Genomic DNA, 11,572 nt, shown 5'->3' with positions numbered 1-11,572 from the left:
ATTTAAATAATTATCTTATAAAAGGTAAAAAGAATTGTCAAGAATTTTTGACGAGGAGGCATTACCTAATATGGTCACAATTAATCACAGGCATACCAATATAGAAACACAAAACTTATGAACATTCCAGCTAGGGGGGGTTACTACCCCAGAGTTTACCTCCTCACCAATGTAACAAGATTTGCCACAACTTCCAGGTTCTGCACCTCGCAAGAATGTTAAAATTTTTGGATTAGCTTGTTTTGTGTGCGTTACATTAAATAAAAGACGGCACACAAAAAAAAAGGGAGCACACGTAAATGGTTATTCATATTAAATTATGTCGATGTAATAACAACAGCCTCGGAAAATATAGTTGGTGTGTTCTTGTCGATTTATTATATACTTTGAATCCATGTTGTTTGTAATCTATGTAGTAAATATATATATATTATACGTCTTTATATTATATACTGTTTATATATATATAATCTAGTAACTATATATATTATATACATAGTACTCATCTACCTGTATTTGATTATATATAGATATGTATATATATATGTGATATTCTATATGTATGGTTATATTAGATGTATTTATTTATAATATATATAGGAATACTTGTACGATAGATAGATATTTATATATACTATATTATAATATAGAGATAGATATATTGATAGTTATATATATTTATTTATTTATAATATCCTGTATTATTATATTATATTAATAGATAGAGATATTAGATAGTGAGTGAACTTATATGTATATATCGTATTAATTACTTAACTTATTGTGTATGTCTATGTATGTTGAGTGTGTCATATAAATATGCGCATGTGAATTGCCTTCCAAAAGATAAACATCAAATAAGCCCATAGATTCTCTAATGTTAGTTTTTGCACAAAAATGACATGCGTCCACAATTTGTCGCACAACAAAATATTCATGAAACAAAAAAGTTTCACAAATTATTCACAGTTTTGAGAATTTTTTTGCAAAACAGGACAAATTCAGTTATCAGTAGTGATTTTTACTTTGTCTAACCGTACTTTGATATCACCATAGAGGTTGTTGCCTTCCAAAGTGTTTTTTTTTTTTTTTTTACCATACTAACTTATTTGAAGAAATGCAAATTTGAAGTTTACAAATCCACTTGGTTTCTATAACCTAAAGAACAATTTAAAAACGCCCCTGAACCGGTCGTAGCAATATTTTCCCACAAATACATTCATCCTAACCAATACACTTTCCTCTATTGCCACTTTTTCCCAATTATTAAAGCACAATTGCTAAAATGACACCATTCCACTTCAGGGAGGTTATAAGTCGTTTTATAGCAATTATCTAAGCGCAGAGTGGACAGCAAATACAAACTTTGGATTCTGACAAAAATCTTACAGAAGCTTTGTTAAGTTTAAACTCATCATTGGTAAGTATTTACACTGCCCTAGTTCAGACCGAAAAAACTGGTGTAAACGATTGTTTTATACTAACTGCGGGTTTTGAAGTAGGGTAGTCAAATACATTTGTCCCTAGTTTTGTGTGTTTTATCCAATACTTGAAATTAACTTTTTTCTAATCACTTTTAGGGTTATTAGGGTGTTACCTTTTTTGTGGCAATTCAGATAAAATGTGTCCCTTTTTATATTTTGACAGTTATGTTCAGTTGTAGGTCTCTTACCTGCACATCCGCACTCTTCAGCTTCCTCGATCACACTGACACAACTTAATCAAAGGGCTTTTTGTATCCGGAGTGAGCATTTTGACATCATTGGTCACATGATCCATTAAAGAGTAAGCCAGATGGATAATGAAGGTGTTATCTAACCAGGTTTGGTATTTATAATAATAGTAATAGTGAGCATTATGACATCAGTGGTCATGTGATCAATTACAAAAAAAAGACAGTTGGAAAATAATAAGGTTCTTGTGGCATATAAATATTATATATAAACTTACTAGCACAATACATAAATATATTAGACCACTAGGGTTAGTGGCGTAACTTGGGCTCAAAGTGCCCCCCGCAATACAATTTACTAGCAGCCAATATGTGACTTAAAGGAGAACTTTCTCGCTTGTCTTCTTTTCTCTAGGCATAGGCCTCCAAATGCCGCACTAGAGTGAAAAGGCTGGCTTTTCCTTTCTTAAGTTCAGCTGTTGCTCTGCTGAGCATGTGCTTGCCCAGACCTTGAAAAAAAGAAGATGGTGATAAGGATCTTTGCAGGAAATACCCTGGGCTGGAACAATTTTTAACAAACAGGAGCATTGGCCTTGGGTATTAGGCAAACAATTATAATTACATTGGGGCATGCATAATTGTAATTTAAACTTAAGTTTTCCGATAAAATCCATTTTATTTAATTCCCCTCTTTAAAATAAAATGCTGAGCTGAACATTGTTTTATAAGAAAGTGAAATTAAATGTAAGCATGTTTTCAGTAAAAATGCTTCTTTGCATTCAATATTATGAGCTTCTCTAATGCAGGCATTGCAGTGTTGGCTTTTAAGTCACTACAGTTTCAACTACAAGAGACCCGGCCTTCTGGTTTTCAGAAAAAGAGCAATGGTGATTTACAGCTAACTCCAATCCCTTTCCCCCATTTATATATGCAAGTAATTCCAATCAGTGGTTTACGTTACACTGACACCTTAATGCACAGGCTACCCTAGGCCGTAGGGGCCCAGTGTGATCAGTGGCCAATTTCTATTTTCTTTTATTTTAATATCTATGCATACATAAAAATCCAGATTTTGCACCTGGGAAACTGACAATATGTCTAGCCCCATCTCAGATTACAAAATTAAATCTAAAAAATCAATTTGCACTTGGATAAGAAAAACACTGTTATACTTGTGGGTGGCAAAAGTTAGGCACCCCAAGTGATCCCATTTACTTACCTGACACCAGCGAGCACCATGGAGTGATCGTCTTCCGGCTTCTTCTTTCTTCTCGTGGCTCTCATGCTCAGTATAGCGAAAAGCCAAACTTTAATGGAGATTTCAACCCTAAAGTTAAAAAATCCCGACCCCCCTACCCGACATAGACCCCCCTCCCTCCTCCCCCCATCCTAAGTGTTACCCCGGGCAAATGCCTCTAATGTTTTATTTACCCCTCGGTGCAGATTCAGGCATCAGAGATCACGGGCGCCATCTTCTTCTCTTCAGAAATCTTCAGAATGAGACTGGCGTGTTGGCATTTGGTGCAATTTTCTGTTTCACGACAACTGCACATATGCCGAAACGCAAGAGAATTTTCAAAGCAGTTGAAGATGGCGCCTGTGAACTCCGATGCCTGAATCTATACCGAGGGTTAAAGAGATACTGACACCTGAAATTAAACTTTTTTTTTACATCTATTATAATATTGGCTTTGCAAGCTACTTCTAACTTTGCCATAAAGTATTTGCATGATGCTTTTACATTACCTGTCTGATCCCCCATGTTCCTGTATGAGGGGGCTGCCATATTTGTGCAGCAGGAGTCCGTTAGCATTAGAAACTGTAACTAACAGGCTGAGATGGGACAGTCAGGTTGGCAAAGTCAGAGTGTCAGAGAGTCAGGCTTAGGAACTTCAACTAACAATCATATACAAAAACAAACCTCTCAGCAAAAAATGATCAACATGACCTATAGGTAACATTTAATATACATTCATATGCTAAAATTCATTTTTAGTGTCAGTATCACTTTAAGTAAAAGGTTAGAGGCATTTGCCCGGGGTAACACTTAGGCTGGGGGAGGAGGGTCTATAATTTCAGAGTTTAATTCTCCTTAACGGCTATTTCATTCTACTGCACATGCGTCTACCCCAGGAAATTTGAAGAAAGGAGAAGGTGTAAGACTATAGCTCCATAGTGCTCGCTGGAATAATCCAGGCCAGTGCAGATTTCTCCTGATAGGTACACCAGCCCAGGGTGTCCGGTATGTAAATGCAATCACTTGGGGGTGCCTAACTTTGGCACCCAAGTAAAAATGACTTTCCTTCTCCTTTAAAGGATAAGTAAACCTTTAAAATAAATGAATGGAAAAATGATGAGGGCCCTATTCTAAGATATTTTGCAATGTACATTCATTATTTATTTTGCTTTCATTCCAATATATTAAGGGATACATGTACTGATAATATGAATTAATTTTGTAAAACAGCGCCATCTGCTGGTCAATTTCCGACCAGTCTGACAGCACCACCAAGTGGTCAAGCAAGTTGTCAGGAGAAAGAAAGAGGCTGATGTTCTTCTGCTTAGGAAAAAAATAAAAACCTTTCTCAAACCTTTCCTAAGCAGAAGAACTTCAGAGCAGCCTCTTTATTTCTCCTGACAACTTGCTTGACTACTTGGTGGTTCTGTCAGACTGGTTGGAAATTGACCAGGTGGTGCTGTTCTAACAAAATTCATTCATGTTAACAGTACATGTATCCCTTAATATCTAGAAATAAAAAGAAAATACATAATGAATGTACATTGCAAAATATCTCAGAAACCTTTTATTTTAAAGGTTTACTTATCCTTTAAGTAAGTGTAAGGTTAGCTAGTGCGGTGGGACGGGCCTCTCCAGCGGAAGATTTATCCAGGCCTGAACAACAGCCTCCCAATAGTGGCCCTGGTTGCAGACATTAATATGCTTATATGCCCTAGCAGCAAGGGCCTGCCCTGACCCAACGATGGTGTGTGCAAGTCGGCTCACCTGGATAAACCTGTGGGTTCCGCACAGTTACAGTTGTAGTATTTCTGGTCAGCTGATCTCTGAGGCAGCACAGAGACCATCAGAAAATGGTGGTTCAAGGCAAGAGATGTAAAAGGTCAATATTTACTTAAATATATATATATCAGTATGACAAGATTCTTTAATTTACTGTGCTCAAGTATTCATTTTGGGGGTATAGTTTTCCTTTAAAGTTTCTAATGTTAACAGACTCCTGCTGCACAAATATGGCAGCCCCCTCATACAGTAACATGGGACATCAGACAGATAATGTAAAAGCATCCTGCAAATACTTTATGGCAAAGGTATAAGTACCTTTCAAATGCAATATTATGATAGATGTAAAAAAGGAGTTTAATTTCTGGTGTCAGTATCTCTTTAATGGATGGAGATTGTGCAGATCATAGTGACTGCAGTGTTGTTAAAACCATATCCTACATAATATGAAGTTAGTTCCAAGGCTTTTACTTTGGGTACCATTCTGTGTATGTATTGTTGAATTGTGATTCCTTTACACTCGAAATTGAATTGATGACCTTTTTTTGCAATTTCAGGTTTGTTAGACATTCATTTTCACTTTTTTTCATGTTGCGGAGGAATGTATAATTACTGTTGCTCCAGCTCCTAACTCTACAGTGACTTTACAGACCCCTAACTGGTACGAGGGACTGCCAGAAACTGTATCTGTCTCATGGTGATGCCTTCTAAGCAATTTGGGAAGTTAGCATTTGCAAAAGACAGAATGGCCATTATATGTGAAACTGGACGTGCATTTATTAACATAAAGGAACAGAAGTCTGCTGGGCCAGATATTGTTTTGAAAGATTATGATACCCTTCCCAGCTCCATTAATCTTTTCTATCCTTTCTGGCTTAACATCTCTAACTGTAAGCCTAAGGTCTGGTCCAAGAAGCTTCAGATACAGTTTTCTGTTATGTTTATCCAAACTGAATCAGGTGAGCCATTGTTTAAAGGGAGATCTGGTATCTATTTTGCTGGGTGTGGGCCATTTATTGTTATGTTTTTACATCTATAATGAGCTATCTGCAGAAGTTTTTCCTGCTCAGCTAGAAGCATGTGAATACGTGAAGCTTCTTCCATTGGCAATTTTAAACGTTTTGTGTGGTATGTTGGTGTTATTGTATCTCGTTCTGTATTACAGACCATTGTGCCTTTACAACTAGAAGGAGCGATTATATTCTTAAAGTTGCCTTTCTTCCGAAAACAGGTTCAGTAGACAACAGGGTTAAAGGGTTTAGTTCATCTTAAGTAACTTTGAATATCAATTCTTCAGTTGGTCTTCGTTTTCCTTTCTCGGTTGCCTCTTTCTAGCTTGAAATTTAAATAGCAATCTGGTTCTTGGGGGTCACTGACCCTGGCAGCTAAAATTCATTGTTTGTAAGGCTACAATGTTATTAATATTGATAATTTTTTTACTTTATCTTCAAGACTCTTATTGAAATCAGTTCCTGGTTGCTAAGGTAAATTTGACCAGGACAGCCAAGTCATCTTCAAATTAAAGAGCTGCAAATAAAAAAGTTAAATTCTTCAGAAACCTCAAAAATGAAAACCAACTGCAAATTATTTCAGCATATCACAGTCTACTTCATAGGAAAAGTTAAAGGAGAAATAAAAGTAGGTCCAAAAATCAGCCAGATATCTGTTGGGTGAAGACCACACTGATGTACCTTTAATGTTCCTGTCGCTGGTGTTTCTGGATAGCATCTCTGTAATCCAGGTGCAGAATCTGCAAACTGTTACAATTTGATACATTTCTCAGCAGCATCTGTGGAATATTAGAAACTATTGTATCAGTTCTCACAGTTGCCTTTAATTAAACTCAGGGATTCTGCTGAGCATCACCAAAAATAGGAAATGGAGCAACTAAAATTTGGAACAGTTACAGAGTTGGTTACCCCTTCCCCTTGGGCTTAAAAATGAAGCATTACAATTGAATATTAGAAAACAGGTAAAAAAAATAGAGAACAACTGAAAAAAGTCTTTATTTCTGACCACCTGAAAAGAAAAAAAAAAAGTGTTTGGAAGGCAAATAGCCCCTTTAAAACATATCTATGTCCAATAGATCATTAAAGGACCAGTAACATCAAAAAAAATTTTTACAAAAATTTGTTACAATACAACGTAAAAAACCCATCAAGACCAATAAAATTTAAAGTAGCAAATCCTTTATTAAGATATAACTTACAGAAACTCCACTTCCTGTCTTCTACAGAAACGGCGAAAGGGCGACCATCCATGCTGCTGTGCTTGATTGCTCTTCTCTGGCTCTTCACTGACAGCGTGTCGCTCTCCTCCAGCTCTTCAGAAGGCCGCAGCGGTGTTATTATGCCTGTCCCCACTGTAACATAGCAGACTGCCAGCATACAAGGGTAACCCAGAACCAGCTGCCCCTGCATTATTTTAACCCTCCTGGCACCGAGAATATTCCTTCTGCCTGCTGCTGTGGGCTGCTGGGGAGACGCGCAATCAATGTCTGGATCAGTAAAGGGAGCCTGCCTTCCGAAGGTGAACCAGCTGGCCGGCATGTTTGTGAACGGCAGGGCCCTGACCAATGTTGTCCGGCTCTCCGAACATCCCCAAGGCGAACTGCTGCCTTCACGATGGCTCCAATCACCTAGCAGCGCCAAGACTCCCGCCTCTCGTTTCCCGATTCCTCCAGAGCGGAGGTTATACAATCCTCAGCCTTTTGCCCCGCTCGGGCTTCCTTATTATGTGCAAGGCTCTCCTTTTGGTGCTGGAATCACTCCGGTTTTGTTACTGATGTAACCGGAGGAATAGAGGAATTCCGGAAACGAGAGGCGGGAGCTGCGGAGTCTCAGCACAGGGAACTAGGCTGCTAGGTGATTGCCATCGCAAAGGCAGCAGTTGGCCTTGGGGATGTGCGGAGAGAGCCGGACAGCATTGGGCAGGGGCCTGCCATTCACAAACATGCCGGCCAGCTGGTTCACCTTCCGAAGGCAGGCTCCCTTTACTGATCCATACATTGATTGCGCGTCTCCCCAGCAGCCCACAGCAGCAGGCAGAAGGAATATTCTCGGTGCCAGGAGGGTTAAAATAATGCAGGGTCAGGTGGTTCTGGGTTACCCTTGTATGCTGGCAGTCTGCTATGTTACAGTGGGCACAGGCATAATAACACCGCTGCGGGCCTTCTGAAGAGCTGGAGGAGAAGATCGACACGCTGTCAGTGAAGAGCCAGAGAAGAGCAATCAAGCACAGCAGCATGGATGGTCGCCCTTTCGCCGTTTCTGTAGAAGACAGGAAGTGGAGTTTCTGTAAGTTTATATCTTAATAAAGGATTTGCTACTTTAAATTTTAATTGGTCTTGATGGGTTTTTTTCGTTGTATTGTAACAAATTTTTGTAAAAATTTTTTTGATGTTACTGGTCTTTTAAGTTAAATAAAAGACTAAGATCATACAACATAAAAATCAATTATCAAAAATCAAAACTAGATAAAGGTATAACAATAACACAAAAATCTCTCTTTAATCTCGCTTAAAGTAGGAACAAATAGTCAATGAAATAATTTATTTATCACTAATGTAATTGACAATTGTCTTAAGAAACGGAATTATTAGCTGTATCACTTGTGGTATCCAATAATGTATATACCAACTGCCTTTCCTTTTCAACTTAATATTACATTATAAGTAAACTGCCTTCTTCCTTTATTTTAGACCTGACAACAATATTAATTGCAGCTTGTTCTGCTATTGCAGCAGTTATTTTCATTATTGGAGTAGCTGTTTACTGTGTCAGAAAAAAGTAAGTAGACGGCTATAACAATTAAAAATCAAAAAAATGTCATTTGAAAACTATTGTCATTTATTTATAGATATATCACCAAAACTTCCTGGCCTGGCCGCTGATTTCCCCCCCCCTGCACATATCTAGCCAACAAAGGGGTGTAAGGATGGGCCATCATTCCTATTTAAAATGTGGAATTTCAGCTCTTAAATGAGAAATAACTAACAAAGAAGTAAGCTAGAAATGTTGTACATTATGTTTTGGGCTTCTTTACCAGCCCAAGGCAACCACAGCCCTTTAGCAGTAAAGATCGGTGTCTCTGAATATGCCCCAGTAGCTCCCCATCTTCTTTTCTGCTGATTCACTGCACATGCTCTATGCTGATGTCACTTACTGAGCTTCGGGACCAACTCATAATATACAGTACACATAGAATATAAATGTCACAATATAAAGCCGATTAGTAATTAATACAGATAATTACTACATGGCAGCACAGAAACCAGTGCAACTAGCATGGGAATTTAATAAACAGCCTTGTAGCATCAGCTTATATTACAATCCAACCTCGTTTTCTGCTAGATAATTTGCAACGACCCCTAAGCTTAGCTTCTCAACAGCTGCTCAGAGCCCACTGAGCATGTGAGTGTCGCAGACACTTTCCAAGATGGTGACCCCTGTGACAAGTTTGATGTCCTGGATCATTGGTTGAAACTTTTAGGCTGGTGCATTAAGTGCGGTATATACAGTGCGGCATTTTTAGCCATATTCATTTTTAGGGTTTAGTTCTCCTTTTAAAACTACCAGAAGTGGCTTTTTCTACCCCTGTTAACCTAGTGGATGCTGCTACTTGAGGCAAGAAATTCAACTTGCCCCATGGCAACAGTGTCCCTGAGCACTTACTACTACAATAATATAGCAAATGAAATGTGAAAACAAAAAGGTCAGGGGATGAGACAGGAGGATATGAAGACCCTACAATGTAAAGGTTATAAACATTCTTGCAAAAAGTGACTATGGTTATGCTATACACAGTCTCAAACAGCATAACAATGGCACCTTCCTCAGGAGCCACTCCCCTCTGTTGTAAACTTCTGTACCAGAGGATAGATTATATAAGCGTGTTTTTGAAAAGCTAGTTTTTTAAAATTACAGGTTCTTTCGCTAGCACCTTTTCTACTCGTCAAGCTTTTATTTGATTATGTTTGATGGCTGCACCAAAGTTAAAGTTGGGTCTTGAAAGTCACGTGAAGAAGTTTGAACCAATGTTAAAAAATTTAAAAAATGGTGTTAATTTGAATTACATCCATTGAGACACATAGATGTGTGACGTGTGTCTGATTTCCTTGTGACTTTGTACTCAACAACCCCCTACAATTGCAGTTGAATCCAATTCTTTTGCACAATGAACTAAACCCTGATATTCTAACATTGAACAAGCTCAGTTAATGAATTAAAATGAGATGTAATACTGTCAGTGAGCGGATCAGTTTGTTTGCTCTGCTTTTGACCATAATTCATTTATTTGTGACTAATGGAGAAAAAGGCCCCAGTAGGGATATACAACTCTAAACCAAACATAGAAATTTCAAAGCGCCAACAGTTGCAGAGAAAAGGGAGGAAAAACAAAGAGTCCCATGTTTATCATTGATGAAACAATGGTCTATTGTCATTTGTTAAGAGACACTTCTGGTTTGGCCAGTCCAGAGGCAAATGTGGATGTGTACCAGCCATTTCAAGGCCCTATGGGTGAACCTCCTCCTGTTCCACCACTTAATCGTATCAACAAAGATAAAGGTAATGAGGATCCACTTGCCTCTTCCAAGAGACTTGAATTTTACTCTTTTAATAAATCAGGGTTAAATGAACCTATAGGACACGAAGACACAAGTCTTGATATGGTAAATGGACAGAAAAATGGACCTGTGCCAATGGCATGATAGAGATACGATTAGTTATGGATGTCAGGGCTACAGGGGAGCAAACGAGCAGTATCTGCTTTAAAGGAGGTTCACTTGTAAAACAGCATGATTTGTCAGCAATGTCAGTTCCTGTGAGCCACTATCAACACTACTGACCATTTGACAGTAAATAAAGATCAATAGAAAAGTTATTATAATGCAAGTATAATAATTGTAATATTTTCAGTACGTTCATGTTTTCCATATCATGCTTAGTGAAAGCTTATGTGGCAGTTGTTGTTTGTTACAACTCTTCTTTGTGTCTTTTTTTTTGTTTTGTTTTATTTACTTGCCACTGTTTTTTCTTAAAGGAACAGTAACACCAAAAATTTAGAATGAGTAGTGGTTGCCCTGTATTGGTACAACTGATCTTTTTTGGCTTCAGAAACAGCTGACTATATTTCATTATAAACAAGCTGCTTGTGTAGCAATGACAGATATTGAAAAAAGGCTATATGGCACAGGTTAAATAGTGCGATTACAGATATACATTGTGTTCTACAGAGCTTATCTGCTGTGTAACCTGAGCCTTTCTCCTTGAATGGCTGCCCCCATTGCTACACAGCAGCTTATTTATATAAACAAAGTAGTGTTTCTGAAGCAAACACAGCAATATTATCAGTGCATGGGTAACACTGCATTATATTTTTTATTACTTTAAAACATAATTTTTTTGATGTTACTGTTCCTTTAATTTAGCAGAACATCCAAGATCAGCAACAAGTATGTGGTGTTAGGATTTTTATTGTCTTATACAGGTATGGGACCTGTTATCCAGAATGCTCGGGACCTGGGGGTCCTTCCGGATAACGGATCTTTCCGTAATTGGGTCTTCATGCCTTAAGTCTACTAGAAATTCATTTAAACATGAAATAACCCAATAGGTTGGTTTTGCTTCCAATAAGGATTAAGTATTCTTAGTTGGGATCAAGTAGAAGCTACTGTTGTATTATTACAGAGAAAAAGGAAATCATTTTTAAAAATTTGGATTATTTGGATAAAATGTAGTCTTTGGGAGACAGCCATTCCGTAATTGGGCTTTCTGGATATCGGGTTTCCGGATAAGGGATCCTATACCTTTAGTTCTATAAATACTGTTTAACAGTAGGAAAAGGATTCTTTATTCCTTTGAAGCCCAAAAAAAATAGCT

The 11,572-nt window shown here is 37.8% G+C and overlaps 1 protein-coding gene across 1 annotated transcript; it reads left to right on the top strand.

Annotated features, from left to right (window-relative positions):
* The first annotated feature begins 5,173 nt into the window (after positions 1 to 5,173).
* LOC121400581 (CUB domain-containing protein 1-like) lies at positions 5,174 to 10,467 on the top strand. Its single transcript, XM_041583939.1, has 3 exons — positions 5,174 to 5,650; positions 8,392 to 8,479; positions 10,143 to 10,467. The coding sequence occupies exons 1-3, from the start codon at positions 5,386 to 5,388 to the stop codon at positions 10,399 to 10,401; spliced, it is 612 nt and encodes a 203-aa protein (XP_041439873.1). The 5' UTR covers positions 5,174 to 5,385; the 3' UTR covers positions 10,402 to 10,467.
* The last annotated feature ends 1,105 nt before the right edge of the window (positions 10,468 to 11,572 follow it).

Source organism: Xenopus laevis, chromosome 2S (assembly GCF_017654675.1).
Source record: "Xenopus laevis strain J_2021 chromosome 2S, Xenopus_laevis_v10.1, whole genome shotgun sequence".
Taxonomy (NCBI): domain Eukaryota; kingdom Metazoa; phylum Chordata; class Amphibia; order Anura; family Pipidae; genus Xenopus; species Xenopus laevis.
This window is presented reverse-complemented; position numbering and strand designations above follow the sequence as displayed.